This window comes from Telopea speciosissima, chromosome 2, assembly GCF_018873765.1.
Source record: "Telopea speciosissima isolate NSW1024214 ecotype Mountain lineage chromosome 2, Tspe_v1, whole genome shotgun sequence".
NCBI lineage: Eukaryota > Viridiplantae > Streptophyta > Magnoliopsida > Proteales > Proteaceae > Telopea > Telopea speciosissima.
The window spans coordinates 77,264,864-77,284,431 of NC_057917.1; the positions used below are offsets into that span (position 1 = coordinate 77,264,864).

The 19,568-nt window shown below is 40.4% G+C and overlaps 2 protein-coding genes across 2 annotated transcripts; one reads left to right on the forward strand and one right to left on the reverse strand.

Annotated features, from left to right (window-relative positions):
- The first annotated feature begins 468 nt into the window (after positions 1–468).
- LOC122651149 (uncharacterized protein At2g34460, chloroplastic-like) lies at positions 469–19,470 on the forward strand. Its single transcript, XM_043844471.1, has 4 exons — positions 469–649; positions 793–990; positions 1,101–1,228; positions 19,440–19,470. The coding sequence occupies exons 1-4, from the start codon at positions 503–505 to the stop codon at positions 19,468–19,470; spliced, it is 504 nt and encodes a 167-aa protein (XP_043700406.1). The 5' UTR covers positions 469–502.
- Positions 3,529–19,276, reverse strand: LOC122652338 (serine/threonine-protein kinase VPS15-like). Its single transcript, XM_043846047.1, has 10 exons — positions 18,891–19,276; positions 18,622–18,744; positions 18,454–18,499; positions 18,213–18,373; positions 16,236–16,315; positions 7,782–7,887; positions 7,459–7,635; positions 4,187–7,363; positions 3,829–4,076; positions 3,529–3,745 (listed from the first exon to the last, which is right to left on the reverse strand). Exons 1-10 carry the CDS (start codon positions 19,161–19,163, stop codon positions 3,628–3,630), a joined length of 4,509 nt encoding a protein of 1,502 aa, XP_043701982.1. The 5' UTR covers positions 19,164–19,276; the 3' UTR covers positions 3,529–3,627.
- Positions 19,471–19,568: the final 98 nt, after the last annotated feature.

The window sequence follows — 19,568 nt, forward strand, 5'->3', positions numbered from 1 at the left end:
ATTAAGGTTATTGGTAATTTATATTGCTTATTATCACAAGGGTGAAGGTTCTCGGAGCAAGCATTATAGATATGCACCAATCTGATATGGCAAAAATTGAGTTCATTTTATATGAGGAGAAAGATAGATATAGAGATACAAGAGTACAAGTGTACCCTACCCCAGCGGTTCACAGAACCTTTTTTTTATCACAAAACCAGCATTTGGCTTAGGCCTTAGACACAGAAGCATTGACTCATTTTTTTCAGTCCGACTTGACTCAGTTTGAAATTTCGTAAGATTCATATTCGGCCCGAATGATCCGGTTTTCTGCTGACTAGAAAATCGGAATTCAGACTTCTCAATTTGCAAACACCGACACCAGTTTGCTGTTTTGTGGTGTTGCCACGTGTCAAAGTTCGAGCTGCTTATTCAGAAGAGGAGGGATTTGTCATTTGAGGAATTGAGGTAGACGTTTTATAAGTTGGTAGTTTTGAAGGAAGAAGAGGAAAATCAAAATACAATGAGCTCAGCAGTCTTCCTTACAAACACTCAAACTCATTTAGGTCAATTCTCTCTCTTTCACCAAGCTAAGGCTCTCCTTACTAAACCCTTATCTGCATCTCCTCTCTCCAAATCCCGCTGTTCTTTCTCCATTAAAGCTGCTAAGGTAATCTGCTTCTCATACTCCTCTTCTAGGGCTTCTTATGCACACATTTCTTGTTTACAAAACCTTTATAAATGGAAATTTAATAATCATTTATCTCTCTCTCATGGGTCCACTTATCAATTATTCTTTTTTACTACTCTTAGATGGAAGGAGATGAAATTACGGAGACAGGGGAAGTAAATGTGAATGAGAAGAAGAAAATCTTCGTTGCTGGGGCTACTGGGAATACCGGAAAAAGGATTGTTGATCAGCTCCTGCTCAAGGGTTTTGCAGTGAAGGCTGGGGTTCGTGACATAGAGAAGGCCAAGACTAGTCTTTCTAACAATCCGGACTTGCAATTTGTGAGTAGTTATAATTGCCCTTTTATTGGGGTTTGTTGTCATTTGTAATGTGTTCAGAAACCAGGTATATATATCAGTGATGCCTCGTCTAATGTTGATCTAATTTGCAGGTAAAAGCCGATGTAACAGAGGGTCAGGATAAGCTGGCTGAAGCTATAGGTAATGATGCTGAAGCTGTGATTTGTGCTACTGGTTTTCGACCTTCATGGGATCTATTTACTCCATGGAAGGTAAGTCAGTTGCTTTCTGGTTAATAATGGTAATACAATTGATATCTTCTTTGATTTCTGCTTGGCTATGCTGAGGTCTCCTCTTTACATTTTAGGCAAATTCAGTAGCTCATTTACAATGCATTCAGTGACAGAAAAGACCAAATTCCTGTCCAATTAACAATTTGTTATGATCATAGATAGTCATAGATAGATGGATTATTGTGTTGGGTTAATCATGTAGAGGTAGAGGGTAATTTGTATTGGGTTAGTCTGCTAGGGGCAGTTGGGTAATTAGAGGATAAATGGTTGTTATAAATGGAGGAATGAAGGTCATGTAGAGGTATCCAAGAATTAATCAAAATCTTTCTCTTATTTCTGTTCTAGGAGGTCACCACCCTCGAAGTGGTATTTTTCCCTTCCCCTTCTCCTTCTGCAACTTAATTTCTTTCCTTCCGAGCTCTAGGTTCGTTACACAATTCTTTTGTGATCCTTTGATTTTGCAATGCTTTTTTTCTAACTAGGATCACTTTACTGAGAAAGTCCAATATACTGTTTTCTCTATGGAACAAACTGTATCTCCGTAACTGTAATCACTAGGATTGCAACACCACCTCTGTGTAGAGAAGTTTTAGGTTCCACAGATGAGTTGTAAGCTGATTGCTTTGATCAATCCATTCCACTCATGTTCATTAAATGTTGTGAAGATCACAGGAGGGAGGATAATGCTTGGGTAAACCAGTATTAGTACTGTTGCATGAAATCTGTGAATTAGCATGATGATGACCTTGACAAAAGTTACATACTGCCATGTGTTTTTGTGGGCTTGTGTGTCTTTGATTCTAATATTTGTTTCTTGTGTTGCGCTATCTAACTGAATCAACTAAGACAAAGCATCTCCAATAACCAAATCACTATTAATCTATCACCTGTGAATTCATACCCACTTCAGGTGCATGGTCCTTAGAGCTTAAACTGTGAGGCATAAGAGACATGTGGTTCATGGAGGCAGTGGTGCACAAGAAAAAAGGAATTGACACAGCCATGCTAGCACTTCAGGTCAAATTGTGATAGTGAACCTATTTTCGTAACTGACTCCTGTAACAGTTAACCCCTTATACATTTTTTTTCATAATCTTGTACAACCAGTTTATAACTTTTGGGAGTACAAAACATTACTATAAAACTTGGATAACTTAGTGAGCACATGGCATAAGAAAGGAAACAACAAAGATATGGAAGAATTCAACTTTACTTTCCTGAAAAAAGATATTGGCGTGACCCCAAAAAAAAAAAAAACAGACTAACTTTGTAATTAAGTTTTCAAAGGGCTATTACCTATTATGAGTATCACTTCCTGCTGGGTTTGCAATGTTAAAAAAACGACTGAAATTTTAATAAAAAGGTATAGTTCCAACGATGGTGCCCTTTGTATTTGGCTTTTTCTGTAGGATCCAAGATGCTGTCTTATGTTTTAACTGTGTTTTCTCTCTTAACATTTCTCCTCCCCCATTGGCTATCACCAAAATGCAGAACACTTCTGGAAGTTTTCTTGTTTTTTGGATGGATCTGGATGTCTATGTTGCTAACTTACTTTGCTTCAATGCATTCAGTGACATTTTTATCAATAGCTCAGCTTCTCCACCCAACACCACTAAGGCACATCATATGATACTGCTGTGTCGCTAGCATGGTCACAGGTTTTATTTATCTTGTCACCTTCTTCTAGCCAACCCACATGCATTTTAGACTCTGCACTAAGATTGTGCCTCTCCAATTTATTGTTCTATCTTTGCTAGAATGTGGATGAATAGCCAGTGTAGGTAAGTCCGCACGGTTGTGCTTTTGTCTCTTTCAGCCTGAAGCACACCTCCAACTTTTTGCAAGAGCCTACGAGGACTTGTATTCATACTCACACTCTTTGCACTATTGTATCAATCCTAGTGATCTCCATCAATACTCTCTAGAGGTGGCAATTCATCAGGCTTGGTGAGGCCTAACCTAATAGATAAGGGACATTAACTGATTAGTGATACGGACCAAGCTGGACCAGGATTAGGCAGGTACTTATTGCAGAAGTGGGATGTCAACTCACCCAACTTTTCGTTCTCTTTTTTTAAGAGGAAGTGGCCAACATGATTATATTAAGAAATAGGAGGGAAAGAAGTCCACCAAAAAAAGAGGTGAACATACATGCAAATAGGATGAAAGCCCAGCAATGCTAAAAATTAACCGGTTAAGATGCTATCCCAACATTATATATGAGAACTTCCCTATTAGGACTCGAGCAACCGGTTGATTGTGTCAAGAAGTTTAAAAACAAACAGTTACCAACATGTAGGGGGGTTGAAATCAGATATCCTTGGAATGATTCCAGCTTTTCACCTAGAGTAAATAAAAACAAACACATTCTCTTCACTGAATCTGTCTAATTCTTTTCACATACCTGCACAATTTGCACCCCAAAACTAGATCTGGTTTCATAAAACTCATCATTTCCTATTCCCTTCAGTGACGGCCCACAAACACAATAACTGCGATCAGGACTGCAACATATTGATGAAGACTTAGAACATACAAAGGAATCTTCAACAAGAAATTCTGGAAAGGGAAAGGAATTGAAAGAAACCTGCAGTGGTCCCACCGACGAATCTTCAAGTCAGTTCCCCCAGTTAATAGATCTCCTCCAGGTAAGGGGAGCATTGAACGGATACCGGGAAGACGAGCTGGGGGTTCATTCAACTCATCAACTCGGTACTTAGGATTGACATTTCGATTCATATCTTGTTTAGAACTGGGCTTGCTGGAAGGCCTGGCTAAGGCCCAAGGCAGGCCAGAGCTTTCAGCATCAGATTCATTGTTTGACAGTCGCAGTACCTGCACCAGGAAATAAAAATAAAAGAAAAGGTAGCAGGCCTAAGGAAATGTTTAAATTTTTTATTGGAAGCTCAAAATAAGCAAAAAAAGGTAAACTGGTTTTCGAATACCTGGTGGCAGCTCCCATTCTCTGCATTCCAGAGGCCAACTTCATTACAACCTGCAGCTACATATACCAAGGGTCTTCCTGCAGTAGACCTGGGAGCATTTGGAGGTGGTACGAGCAGACACATTTTCTCTACGGGGCATACCAGAGAATATTGCCATGTGTTAACAGGCAAAAGGAACCTCAGATCCCAAAGAGTAAGCACACCCCTCGAAGACCCTGATACAAACCAGTTTCCACAAGGACCTGTCACCAGAGAAGACACATAGCCCTCCTCAGGAACTGCTTTCAATGTCCATGACATTGAATTTGTTCTTGTATCCCAGAGATGGATCCCACAGCCCTGGGTACTGTATATAATTGTCTGACTGGGACAGCCTTCCATTGTATAGTTCAACAGGCTGAGAATGGCTCCTTCCCCAACCTCCCTCTTTTTGATGTCGGCGATACCTGAATACTTCTCAACAACACTTCCTAACCCTCTGGAAATGTGATCAACAGAGAACATATGTATCATTCCATCACATGCTCCAACAACAACTTGCGCAGACCCACGTAGCATTGTAGCGCATAGTGCCCGGCTTCCATCTAAAGGGTAGGTCAGCCGTGACCTGAAAGAGATGTCCTTTTCCAGTTTCCTTGTATCCCATACTTTCACAGTAGAATCATCAGATGCACTTACAAAAAAGCTGTGATCAGATGAAATGGTAATGTCATTGACTGCAGAACGGTGTTCCTGGAGATGTGCCACCAATACCCCACGAGGCCTCCAACCAGTGTCTGGAAGTGATGATGCTCGGGCAAAAGATGTCAATCCTGTTGCATCAGATTGTGAAGGGACATCCTCCACATTAATAGAACTTCCTTTTAACAAACCAGATACTCCCATGTCTTGAAACTTGTTGGTGATGTAGACAGTTTGATCATTTTCTCTGCCTTCAGCTTCCCGTAACACTTTGTAGAACTGCTTCGAGCCATTACTAATGCTAAGGGAGCCTGAAACAAGCTTAGGTGCCACAGATGAATTAGCCAAGCTAAAGGATTTATTAAGTGGGTCTACCCAAGGCATTGATGATGAACCAATTCCAAGGCTGTTCCACTGTGATGCAGAATCAGATCCAGCAGGTGCAACTCCAGTTGCTCGTTTGTCCATGTTATAGGAGTACAAAGGTATTCCTTCAGACGATCCATCACCAACTGAACTGCTCCCACCACTACCATGTGGAGAAATGAAGCCAGAAAACTGCATCTTTTCTGAGGACAGAGGATCACGAATATCCATTGTGCTTGAAGCATTTGGCATGAAGCTTCCCGTTGCCCTAAATTTAGCATCACCATCATCACCATCAGATAGCCCAACTTGCTGTATGGTACTGCTGGCAGGTTTATGACCCTGCAAATCAGGTGGCTTGCTTGACCAGCTCTTAATGGGATTTAACTCCCCCATTCCCCTCTTGTTCTCTACTGTTTCCCATTGCTTTGACTGTGCAGATGAATTGTACCATATTTTTCTCTGTCTGTCTAGCATGTCCGAGCTCCTGGCATTTTCTAAGACTTGGTAAAAAACCTGTCTTGAAACGGGAGGCTTGAGACATGAAAGAAGAGGCTTTTCTGAACCTAGAGATGCGGGCTGTCTTTGGAGGAAAGGGCGTATAATTGGAGCTAGATAAACATAGGAGTCCACTGCACCCAAACACTCACTGCTAGCTGCAATGAAAGTGACAACCGATCTCCTTACCCACTGACTAGGATAGCATAGTAATGGCAAAGCACGTTCAATCATTTCAAGCAATATCCTCTTCCTCAAGAAACTATTATTGCACAGCAAGGATAAGCATTCCAATGCATTAACAATAACAGCCTGCACGGCATCACTTAAGGCTTGCTCAATATAAGGTAAAAGATATTCCTCGACACTTCTTTGACCCACAAAGAAGCAGACAAACACAATTTGGCCGTAGAATACTGCCCTCAGCTGTTCATCTCGATCATTTAGAAAAGCTGGGAGGATTGGTAACAGAAAATCATTACTCTGCCGCTGACCAAAAAAGCAACAAAGGTTACCAATGTCATATAGGAGTGCTCTCCTGATATTTGGAGTTTGCTTTGGGCCCATAACCAGTTCTTGAACCACCTCAGCTATTAACACCCTCAACTGAGCAAGCTGTGCATTAGTTTTCTCACTCTGCAGCTGTCCAGATGATGGAACTGATGATTTTGGGGTTGTACTGAGTTTATCAAGAACCCCTGCTTTGCTCAAGCTTAATGATTGAATTAGAAAACGATAAGCAGTTAGCGCGACCTTGGAGATATTGCTGGCGTAACAAATCCGCACACTTTCCTCTGAATCATCTGGAAGCATAGATAGCATTGGAAGAATGTATTCGGGAAAAATCTTTGCATCACTAGGAGGGAATTCTTGGACTAATGGCAGAATGCAACACACAGTTTCCAGAGCGGCACAACGCACAATTGCAGATGGATCAGAAAGCATTGTAATAACATGTGGAATCACACGCTGCAAGCGGTCTTCATCGTCAATATATAAGGAAGATGACTTCAGTAGTAGCACAGCTCCCCTTCTCAACTGTGGCAACCTGACACTACGTATGCAGGAACATAGCAGTGAAGCAATCAACACCATTCCTTCACAGCTCATATTATGTTGGGTTATTGTAAAGAAAGGCATCCCAAAAGTATCCAATTGGTTGTCATATTGGGACATCAATGCATTCAAGTCGCTCTTTATAATCTTCCTGAAAAGGGAGTGATCCCTGCCCCTAAACCCATTACAAGCAGTTTGCAAGAGCTCCCCTGGAGATTCCTTCTGGCCGTTCTTTGGGTTTTGAGGAGTTGCAGAATTTCTTGGATCAGACTTTCCCAAAGAAACGCTAGGGGAATTTTCAAATGTCAGCTCAGAATTACAGCAATGATTACTCGGTTCTACATCCCTAAGGAGTGCATTGATATCACCAAGAAGCTGAAGCTGATCATTCAACAGGCCTTTATCTGGCTCTCTCTTCTTCAAGAACTCCTTTGATGAATTCAAGCCTATCTTCCGAGGAGTCCCATCAGTTGTGGTATTGGAAGACTTGCATGATACAGAACCAATCTCCTCACTTTCCTTGTTCTTCATCATTTGCCTATGTATCTCATGGAAGGCACTCTGTGTCACTGCAATCTAAGACAAATTAAAAAAAAAATGTAGGCAAGAAGCATTATGGAGCTGCTGAGTATCTGTTTTTTAAAGGAATCAATTTTGCAGAAGTTCCTTACCCTGGTATCAGAATCAAGGGGAATCAAGCAGGAAAAGAAATTATGGAGAAATGGTGAGAAGTAGTTTGGGAACACAACAGCAGCATAATTCTGCAAGTAGCTATCAGCAGAAAGCCGTGACTCTGGGTCCAACTGAATCATATGAAGAATCATCTTGCGGATTCCAGAATCCGGGATCTGCAAAAATCAAATACCCAACCAAGAAAATATGATCACCAAGCACGAACAAAATTGAATAAAAAAAGCAATAATGAAATCAGTGTGGAATTGCAGCCAAATTTTGAAAATGATAACAGAAAAGAAGAACAGGAAAAGAAAACTACCTTTTCAAGAAGCTGGTTTGGATCATATTGCCCTCTCCTATAAGCAAGTAGCTGAGATAATTCAAACAACGGCTGTCCCTCAAGAAAAAGCTCCGCAATCACACACCTGGAAAGATAAGAATATTAGATTGAGCATAGATGTGAAAGAAGCATGTGTATCAAACAAGCCATTACTAGAGACAATATTAAATCAAGATATTTGCAACGAAAGATGCAGCACTTCACACTTGAGCCCAATTCATGAAGACACCTGGTTTGATACAAGCTGCTCAGAAAGTCCAATTCCTTTAGGCTTTGTTTGTTTCAAAGGGACAAAAAAATTCTACAAACATCCTGGAAAATAAACTTTTTATATAAAACTCATTTCGTACTTCTTTACTATTTGTCGTTTTTCTGATAGCACATGAAAAGTGATACAATACCAGAAATAAGAGAACCAGATTAGAGAAGGTGGGAGAGAAGAGAGAAGAGGGAGAAAGAGGAGAAGAGAAAGAGAGCAAGCCGTAAGAGAGAAGACCTGCGTGAGAACTTAATGTTCTCTCGCAGGTTAATATGATTTATTTATATAAAACTTAACTGGACAGAATTGCCCTTACATAGTCGAAATATAAAAGACAGAAATATAAAGGACAGAAACAAAGGAATAAAGTAACTACACAAAGACCTATTTGCCCCATATAACTCACGACTTCAACACTCCCCCTCAAGCTGGAGCATATATGTCACCCATGCTCAGCTTGTTACAACAAGACCGGAAAGTAAGAGCAAATAAAGACTTTGTGAACACATCAGCAACTTAATCAGACGAAGAGACAAAAGGTATCTCAACCAGCTTCTTCAACACGGTATTGCGAACAAAGTGACAATCCACTTCTATATGCTTAGTCCTCTCATGAAAGACAGGATTACTAGCAATATAGATGGCCGCCTGGTTGTCACAAAACATCTTCATGGGGGTTGGAATAGAAAAACCCATCTCAAGAAGGAGAGACCTAACCCACATCAGCTCTGCGGTGGTATGGGTCATGGCTCTATACTCAGCTTCAGCACTGGACCTGGCAATCGTGGTCTGTTTCTTGCTCCGCCACGTAACCAAGTTTTCCCCAACAAAAGTGCAATATCCTGTAGTAGATCGACGGTCACTAGCAGAACCTGCCCAATCAGCATCAGAATAAGCAATCAACTCCATATGTTTATTTGGACGATAAATCAGTCCTTTCCCAGGGGCTCCCTTCAAATACCGAAGAACACGGATAGCTGCATCCCAATGATACTTGCAAGGGGACTGCATGAACTGACTAAGAACCCCAACAGCATAGGAAATATTTGGCCTAGTGAGTGTCAAATATAACAACTTCTCAATTAAGCTCGTAGGAATGAATATCTTTAAGACTCTCACCATCATCAGAACCAAGCTTGTGATTAGGGTCCATAGGAGTATCCACTGGTTTTGCAGCAAGCATACCAGTTTCAGTCAACAGATCTAGTACATATTTCCTTTGAGACAGGCTTATTCCTTTCTTGCTTCGGATAACCTCAATCCCAAGGAAGTAGTGAAGCTGGCCCAAATCTTTGGTCTGAAAGTGCTACTGTAAGTAACTTTTCACCTCCTGGATCCCATTTTCATCATTTCCTGACACAATGATGTCATCAACATAAACCACTAGAACCACCAATTTCTCTCCTTGGCGGCGAACAAACATAGAATGGTCAGAGAAGCATTGAGTAAAACCAAATTGTGTGACAACAAAACTAAACTTCTCAAACCATGCACGTGAAAACTGTTTCAGCCCATAAATGGCTTTGTGCAGCCTACACACACGACCACTATTCTCCCCCAGAGCAACATAGCCCGGAGGTTGCTCCATATAGACCTCTTCAAGCAGGTTACCATAAAGAAAAGCATTCTTGATGCCTAACTGATACAACGGCCAAGCAAAATTCATAGCCAAAGAGATAATGATGCGAACAAAATTCAGTCTAGCCAAAGGAGAAAAAGTCTCAAAGTAGTCAACACCGTAAGTCTGGGTATACCCTTTAGCCACCAGGCGGGCTTCAAGCCGCTCAACAGACCCATCAAAATGGTACTTAATAGTATACACCCAACGACACCTAACTAGGTCTTTACCAGGAGGTAAATCCACCAACTCCCATGTATGTCGAGTCAGTAAAGCATCCATTTCCACATCCATGGCCTGTTTCCAGGCAGGACTATGAAGAGCCTCAGTGTGTGCGGGGAATAGTATATGAAGACAAAGAGGTAGCAAGACCGTGGGGACAAGAAGGAAGATGAGATAAAGAAACAAATTGTTCAAAAGGATAGGCAACGAGAGACTTTTGAGTATATGAACATTTACCTTTCCGAGTAGCAATAGGCAAGGCTTCAGGATCCGGATCAGCTGGTGCGACAGGAGGGACAGGTAGAGTAGGATCTCCACCAGAGGTTGAGACAGGTGCAGGAAGCGATGCTAATGGGCCAGGCTGATTCGGATGGAGTTGCCCAAAGTGCCTCTTGCGCCGGTACACCTGTAGTGGAGGAGTCATAGGGACAATGGCAGGAATAGGAGGAGCCTCAGACACAGCTAATGGATCACTAGATATAGTAGGGTTGTCAGAAAAATAGGATGTACCCTCGAAGAAGGTGACATCCGCACTCACAAATTGTCTGCGAGTGAGAGGGTCATAGCATCTATACCCCTTTTGGGTCCTAGAGTAACCCAAGAAGATAAACTTGGTGGACCGAGGGTCCAACTTATCACCATGAAGATGGAGATTGTGAACAAAGCAAACATACCCAAAAACTCTAGGAGGCAAGCTAAAAGTCGAAACACCGGGAAATTAAATAGAGAAAGGGGATTTGTTACCAAGGACAGAAGAGGGCATGCGATTAATCAAAAAACACGAAGTAAGTACAACATCACACCAAAAATATTTGGGCACCTGCATATGCAACATAAGGGCCTTGGCAACTTCAAGTAAGTGCCTATTTTTTCGTTCCGCAACTCCATTCTGTTGAGGAGTATAGGAACAACTAGTCTGATGAATCATCCCAGTAGAAGCACAGTAAGAAGAGATCTCATTTTGAACAAACTCTAGAGCATTATCAGACCGAAAAAATTTTAATAACAGCATTAAATTGAGTCTTTATTTCATTGCAAAAATTCTGAAAAACATTTAAAAAATCTGATCTATCCTTTAAAAGATACAGCCAAGTGGTCCGGGAATAATCATCCACAAAAGTGATAAATAACGAAAACCATGTCTATTGCTAGCACGACAAGGACCCCACACATCTGAATGTACCAAGGAAAATAAAGACTCACTACGGGGCATAGAACAAGATGGAAAGGTACCACGATGATGCTTACCCAACTCGCAGCCCTCACACTCTAATTTATTCAAACTCTTAAACTGAGGAAAAACAACCTGTAATCTAGATAAAGATAAATGTCCTAGCCTACAATGCCATCGAAACGGAGACTCTCCACCTTGAAGTAGCTGCGGCGAAGCAGCGGGCAGCGCCATACAAATAATATAGACCATCTTTCTCACACCCTCCACCAATCGTCTTCCTCGTGTGAAGATCTGAAAAACACGTAAGAGGGAAAGAAGGTTACCGAAGCAGTTTAGATTTTTAGTAAGTTGGCTAACAGACAAAAGACTTAAAGGAAATTGAGGAACATGTAGAACTGAAGAAAGGGAAATATTCGAATTGAGAGATACAGTACCATGCCCGGTAACAGGAGTGGAGGAACCATTGGCCACAATAACAGGAGTTGTGTGAGAGTTAGAAAAGATAGAACTAAAAACCGATGACTTACCAGTCATATGAGCGGAAGCCCCCGAATCAATGATCCAGGGTGTGGAAGTAGTAGAAAGGAGAGCGGCAAGAGTACCTGCATGAGCTAGGGTGGCAGTGGAAGTGGATGATTCCAGACTCTTGATGCGACGCATGAGTTGTTGCATCTCATCACGAAGGTTGGTAGAAGAATCTCCCACGGTCGAACCAGCTTTAGAATCGCTAGGTGCAGCAAAATCAGAACCATCTTCAAAGACTGCATGATTGGCCAAGCTTTGAGCCCATTCGGGTTTCCCATGCTTGGACCAGCAAGTGTCAACAGTATGATTTGTCTTCCCACAATAAGAACATAAACGGGCTGCTTTGTCAATATGCTGTCCGCCAGAATTACGACCACCAAATCCGCGTCCTCCCCCTGAGCCACGGCCTCTACCGCAGCCTCTAGTAGTAGTGAAAGCAGAATTTTCCTTTGGATTGGTGTCGGGCTTGGAGCTAAAAGAAGCAATACGCTGCAATCGAGAAAAAGTGTCATTCAATGTAGGGACAGATTCCCCAGCAAGTATATGTTCTTTAACAGCCTTGAGACTAGGATTCAAACCAGCCAAAAATTTAGATACAAAGAATTCGTTTCTTTGAGACTTCAACTTCTCAATATCAGTGGTGAGGGGCTGGAACATATTTAGTTCTTCGACCATTCCCTTAAAAGTACTGTAATAGTCTTGGAGAGACTTGTCCGATTGCTGAAATTGAAATAGCTTCTCATAAAGGTCGAAGATACGTGTCATACTCTTCTCTTGAGAGTATGTCTCCTTGAGATCATCCCAAACTCCCTTTGCCGTGGTGTGGAACATAACATTCGCAGCAATGTCTGGCTCCATGGAGTTCCACAACCAAATCAAAATAATAGCATTCGCCCTTTTCCAAGTACTATAATCCTTAGAGTCAGCCGCTGGAGGAGAAGTAAGATAGTCAGCCTTGTCCTTGGCCATAATGTAGACTCGAACAGCCTGTGCCCACAATAAGTAGTTGGAACCTCCCTTCAACTTTATGGATGTAATCTGAACATTCACATTGTCGTTGGAGGTCTTCGAATCAGCCATAGTATATATACGTCAAAAACCGAGGCAGAAATAATGTAAATATGCAGCAGCCAATGTCACTCAATGAAGGCAGCCAAGAACAGCAGTGATAAGTAGCAGCAGAGGATAATAAAAGGATGAATAATCTCCAGCAACCCAGAGGTAATAGACAGCAGCAGCCCCACACTGATAGAAGCAGCCAGGCAGAATCGATCTCAGAATTTCTGAGAAGAAGAAGGGATCTTCACAGCAGCAGCAACATCACCCCAAAACAGGGTAAGATAATTTCTAGAATCACTAAATACCATGTAGGAGAAGGCCAGAACAACCAGACATCAAGGGAGAGCTTCGAAAGAAACAAAACAATAATTGTCAGGGTTTTCTCCTGTACTCGATCTCAGCAGCCTTCAAGAAAAAAAATCGAGGGAGGATTCCAATCGATCATCAAATCATGTAGGTACCAATATGTATCACTCCATTCATTCTTCAAGGAGTGAACTTACATCGTAGAAGAGACAGCTATAGGTGGCTGTACACCACAAACCAGAAATCGATAAAGGGAAATCAAAAGAGAATCGTGGGGGTTTCTCCAATCTGATTATTCAGGCTCTGATACCATGATACAATACCAGAAATAAGAGAACCAGATTAGAGAAGGTGGGAGAGAAGAGAGAAGAGGGAGAAAGAGGAGAAGAGAAAGAGAGCAAGCCGTATGAGAGAAGACCTGCGTGAGAACTTAATGTTCTCTCGCAGGTTAATATGATTATTTATATAAAACTTAACTGGACAGAATTGCCCTTACATAGTCGAAATATAAAAGACAGAAATATAAAGGACAGATACAAAGGAATAAAGTAACTACACAAAGACCTATTTGCCCCATATAACTCACGACTTCAACAAAAAGAAAGCATGTCTGGACATGATTGAGAAGGAATAGAATCCAGCCATTTAATAGGATGGTCTTTCACTGGTGATAATTGTATCATTGACCAAATGCCACTTTTGAAAAACAAAATGAAAGTTGCTTTCCAAAAATTTGTATTACATTTCAATTAACTGATTTTTTGACAATACCTGTTAAACATTATCCATCGAAGCAATTGGAGCCTTAATGCATTTTCATGAATAGAAAGGAATATGAATTTGGAGGCAACAACTGGCAGCCAACAGACTCATCCCTTTTGACCATTCTGTTCACTCACAATATGGTTTTTATATAATCGGAGAGGTTATTATACCCTAATTCACAGTTATGAATGTCGGACATATGATCATCAAATGCCACCTCTTTTGAAAAACAACTTGCAAAAAAATAAATTGGAAGTTTCCGACCAGATTTAGTCCCTCAGTTTAACCAATGCCCGCACCCTGTTGCAGACATCCGCACTCCTGTAGAGAAGCCCGCGTGTCAGAATTCCAAAGGATATATTTCTGACCGTTGGTACAGCTATATTTTTTTTACCGTTGGAAGCCAGAAAAAGTCGGCACCATTTGAGTGGTCACCCCGCATGGTGTTTTAAACTGATTTTGAGATGATTCTTTCTAAACACTAGTGGCCTATATAAAGGAGACTAAAAAGGGCGTACCCAGTGCACGAGGCTCCCGCCACTGTGGGGTTTGGGGAGACTCTTGGACCTAAAAAATAAGAGACAACACTGTTTAAGGAGAAATAACTGAGAATCATATTGCGTGTGGGCTTTTAGAGATTATGAGAGATTTGTACTTCGTAATTGCAATCTACCTTTCTTAGAGGTTGTATTCTGTTCTCTCACCTTTGTTGAGTGTTGTTTACTTGTGAGTCGTCCTTGGGCCACACAAGGAGTGTCACCTAGTGACATTATTGGCTTTGGTGTTATCTGTGGAAAACACCTTTGGGTTTGTAGTGTACGAGGAAAATAACAATTGGACGGGCTTGATTGCTACCTTGGAAAGCAATTGAGAGTAGTGGAAAGTCCAAGTGCTTGTGTAGCCTTGGTAGTGGACATAGGGAAGGTTTCTCAAACCACTTTAAAATCCTTGCATCTCTCTTGCCTTTTCTTTGTTGTGATAGCTTTCCAATAAGTCCAAGATTGCTTAAATCTGATTTATAATGAAGGAGTTATTTACCGGTCAAACTTAATTTGGTGTGCGAGAATGTTCTCAAAATCGCTTTGAATGAAAATATTTTTTTGGACATCAAAACAAATGAATATTTTACCGCACTTTTGGTTTTTAGCAATGTTTTACCATATTAAGATTTATGAAATTTTTAGATTTGAGAAAAACCCCAGCATAGAAAGTTGAAAATTTCACCTGCCGCCAAAAATCCAGTTTTTGTTCTTGAACTGGGGGTTGACTTTTTTTCCTTTTGGAATTTTATTTTTTTAACTATTTTTATTTGATTCAAATAGGGGGGAATTTGTATTACATTTACTTACATGATATTTTGCATAAATAAGTGCTTGGCGTGACAACTGTACTCTCAGTACACTGTGCGTACACTAGTAAACTTGGGTAAAAAACCACAAGTACCATTTTGAGTTTTTTTTTTTTTTTTTTTGTGAAAATAGTCTTAATGCATTGTGTTCAGAATGTCAAAAATAGGCTGTATACAAAAACTCAAATCAAAAAAAGCATTTCTAGGCCTCAAAACCACCAACTCGAGTTGGCTAGGAAAAAATCACTGGTTTCGACCATATCTCGGTTTCTGACTGGTCGAAACCCGAGATCTTAAACCTTGTCTCGAACTTGAAACTACATCTTTACATGATAATACTTCATCCTACAAGGTTCCCATCCTTAGCCTTTTTTTTTTAAATTCCTGTAGGAAATCCAAAGACAAACTACAAGCTCTTATCAGCTTATAGGAATCAGATGAGACTATAGATAAGAATATAAAAACATTTATGCCAAATATGAAATATGAATGACAAGTTAGGCATTGTGTTCCAACTGCAATTAAGGAGTTCATATCCATTATTGAACACTAGTAAATTCCAATGTAGAGACCTTAACTCAACTAGTCTCAACTACGTAGAGTCAGGTACAACAAGTCCCATTTCACCATGCAAATGTATTTAAAGTCATATTATTATTACTGTTCACCATTCAACTCTATTCTATTGGTAGTCATATTGCTGTTAACTCAAAGCTTGAGTGCCAATATAGTGATCACATCATTAAAATTGTTACCTAAATTCATACGAGCAAGTTAAGTCCAACTATTTGCAAGCCATTTTTTTTTGATAGTGACAGAATGGAAAAAGGTAAGATTTTAAAAGATTGTTTCAAAATTACTGACGATATCTTTAGATCAAACTTCCAGAAATAGAAAATGATTGACTGAATAAACAGCATAGCTTTGAGTAAAAGCCATGCACAATTTCGACAGTATAATTATACATGATAATTATGTTGCTCTATACATCAGGGTAAATAACTAAATACATGCTGTATTTGTGTATTTACTTCCGAATTTTCTAAAGCGTATAGATGGGCTTAAAGGTAAAACTGGTACAACTTGCAGTCAGAGAAGATGATATCAATCTCTTTACTTTTTACCTCAAAGGGGGATATGTGATAAAGACTGCTTACCCTACAGAGAAGATGTCCATAGATGGCCTTAAAGGTGCATCTGGTGCAACTTGTGTCTCACCTCCATGCTCATAAAATCTCTGAAACAGGTGATTTCATTAGATAATATGCATAGTAAGAGCTTCAGCCTTGAATAAAACCAGACAATAAATCATGGACTATTATCCTCCTATATATGTGTGTATTGCCTCATGCAAATATGCTCAACAATAACCCACGACTCAGCTAGCAATTTAACAAAAAAAAAAACAATGACTCAGCTATTTCCCAAGGTATATACTGAAGGACAGGCCCTGGTGAATTGCATCAGATGTTAATGATTCAAATGGTTCCATAGCTGAACACCATAGGGAGTGTGTAGTTAGTGTCCCCACTCCATTAAAAAAAACAGAAAGAGTGGGTTCCAAAAAAAACCTAGAGCTGCATTTCATTAGTCCAGCCTGTCTTGTTTGGCTTCCTATGTTGAGCAGGTCTGTTCATTAGGTCCAACCGTCCAACATCCAATATAAGAGGGGATGTGAATAGATCAACGGCAATCAACTCTACTTTCCTAAAGGGAGGGGGATCGCTGCCCGGCTGCATGGCCACTGCACCAGTGCAGGGACCAATGGGAGCGTATGCACAGGCATCCAACCAGGGACGGGGTGGTCATTTCACGGCGCCCTGTGTCTGGGTGTAGGGGGGATCTGCCGGGCAGCATTCTTTTTCCCTTTCCCAAATTGTGAAAATCTCCCTCGACCTGCTCACAAAGTAAACTAACTAAATAAATCAATGATCTTCTTCCAGTACTCTCTCTTCTGATTATATTGTCCACATTTTCTCTTGTCAAGGACCAAGATCCTTGACAAGGGATGTCGAGATTCAAATTCCTCTTTTATTTGTGGTTTTTAGGAAGGACTTGGATGGAACTTCGCTTTAGCTGTGGAAGCTCTTGCGGTCAGAAACGCAATGCTCTTAGCACGCTCTCTCAATTTTAAGAGGATCATTTTCTAAACAGATAATCTGCTGGTGAAGAATGTGCTTAATAGAGACATCGAGGCAATTCCTTGGAGAATCAGGACCATCATCAATGATTGCTTCAACCTAGTTCCTTTCTTCGACGAAGTTAGGTTCTCTCATTCTCTGAGGGAAGCTAATGCGGTTGCTGACTCCCTGGCTTCGTTTGCTGCTTCTTCACAGCATTCTTTGTGTTGGTTTTCTTCCCCACCCCAGTCTTTCTCTCTGCTCTTGTATGCTGACTCAATTGGAACATTGTTCCATCGTTAATAAAGTGTTTTTATCAAAAATAAAAAAAAGGACCAAGCTCCTTAGCATAAAAACGTCAAGTAGCTTCTTTAATACTTTATGATGGTTTTTGTTTTTTGGGCCAAAGTAAAATTTTTATTGATGCTAAATTTTAAAATTAAAAAAAAATTCTAATTTTCCCCTTGAGGCCCTTTCAGAGCAGAATTTTCCTTTTACATGAAAATTTTAAGTTTACTTGTTTTTCAATGTCAATTTCCATATTTTACATCAAAACAAATGGATAGAAATATCTATTTTTCTCTCTTTCGTGGAAACAAATGGAGCCTGAATGAAAACCTTTCCCCAACTTTGTATGTTCCTTCTTGACCAACAAAATATAGTAATCATTCTAATTCCACATGCACTTTTTTGGGGTAACCTAGAATCCTACATTGTCTTCTCACTAAAAGAATTTCATGGACCTCCTGCCATTGAAGACATTTTTCACTTATTCAAAAAGGGAAGACTAAACAAGGCAGAAGAAGATATGAGGTTCATGCCAATGTTCTCATCTACCAATTTGGAATCCCAGAACAAAATACACACTTGCATTAAAGATCCATGAATTCTCAAACATCTGCATTAGAGAGGTCCATAAATTTTCAATCATTGAGTTTCTAAAAGAAAACAGACAGTGGAAAATTTTCATAGCAGTTTACAAGAGATGCTAGAAGTGGATAGGAACCAGCCAACCTCTGGAGCAAGATAACACCGCCTTCTCCCTCCAGTATCAAAGAAGAAAGAGAAATCGGAGGGGTCATCATCAGGTATGTAAGTGGGCTTGAATGAAGCAAAGTCAGCAAGGTAAAGCCAATTCCAAGAAGTAACCAGAACATTCTCACACTTGATATCACCTGTGCAACACCAAAAAACACACCATCAAAAGATAACTTCACAACCAAAAATTTAAGTGGCCTCAGTCAAGTAAACTAACCATGACAAACACCATTCTCATGGCTTTGCTTCACAGCATATAGTAACTGCAAAACCACAAATCTTAGTGGGCAACCACATCAAAAGAACTCCACAAAGGCCATAGACACAACTCCATAGAACCCAAAATGGGGAAAAAAAAAAAAGGCCAGGGGGCTAATTTGCTCACCTGAAAAGCGAACCACTTCTTCTCAATCAAACTAAGGAAGGGCCGAGTACTTAACCGATCATGAATGTTATTGAAGAAATATTGCCTCAATAAATAAGCCGCTTTATCCGTTTCAAGCCAATACTGCAAATACTCAAATGCACACTAAAATTAAACAAAACAAAATTGAAATTCAAAACCCGAAAAAAGGAAATTTATGAGAAATTCAAAGAAATGAGATGATTGACAGATATATGAACGAATTTGATTGGACTGAATAGAGTACCTACCTGGAATGGCCAAACATGAGAGTGCTGAATAGAACGAAAGGTCTCTTTGATTTGAAATAAGCGACGCTCATATTCTTTGAGATCAATGGAGTCTCCACGCTTGAAGTAGACCTTGACGAGGACAAGTCCCTCGTCGTGCTTGCACTGAATCGATTTAAGGAACCTACCTCGACCCAGAACCTCCTTGAGGACAAGGTTATATGATGATGGAAGATCATGAAGGTAGTACTCTGATGCTGAAACCTGTGTTGTGCGTGCAATCTTGTTACCCATTAATCTGTTCAATTCTCTCTTGGAATCCAACCTCTGCCTATCATGCTTTCTGCAAACCCTTTAGCTTTTCTCTGCTCCTTTTCTCCTCAAACGCCCAACCTCAACCGTAATCTACAAGTCAGTTGAGTCTTTTTTCAAACCAAGGCTCGGCTCAGATGTTCGTCATGGTGGATTTACGGCTTAATGATGCAGAGAAATCACCTAAAGCATAGTTGGAAAACCTGGTCAAGGCAAGTCATGTTTCTTCACTTTGATGGATCATGACCATTAAAAAAGTAAGTTTGGAATATATGGTTTGAAAAAATAAAACAGAATAGTATAAATGTGGCTTCTGAAAAAATAAAATATTTTCCAACATTTAATGATGAAGCCAAAGTGTAGACGAGAAGACTTCTCTTCAACCAA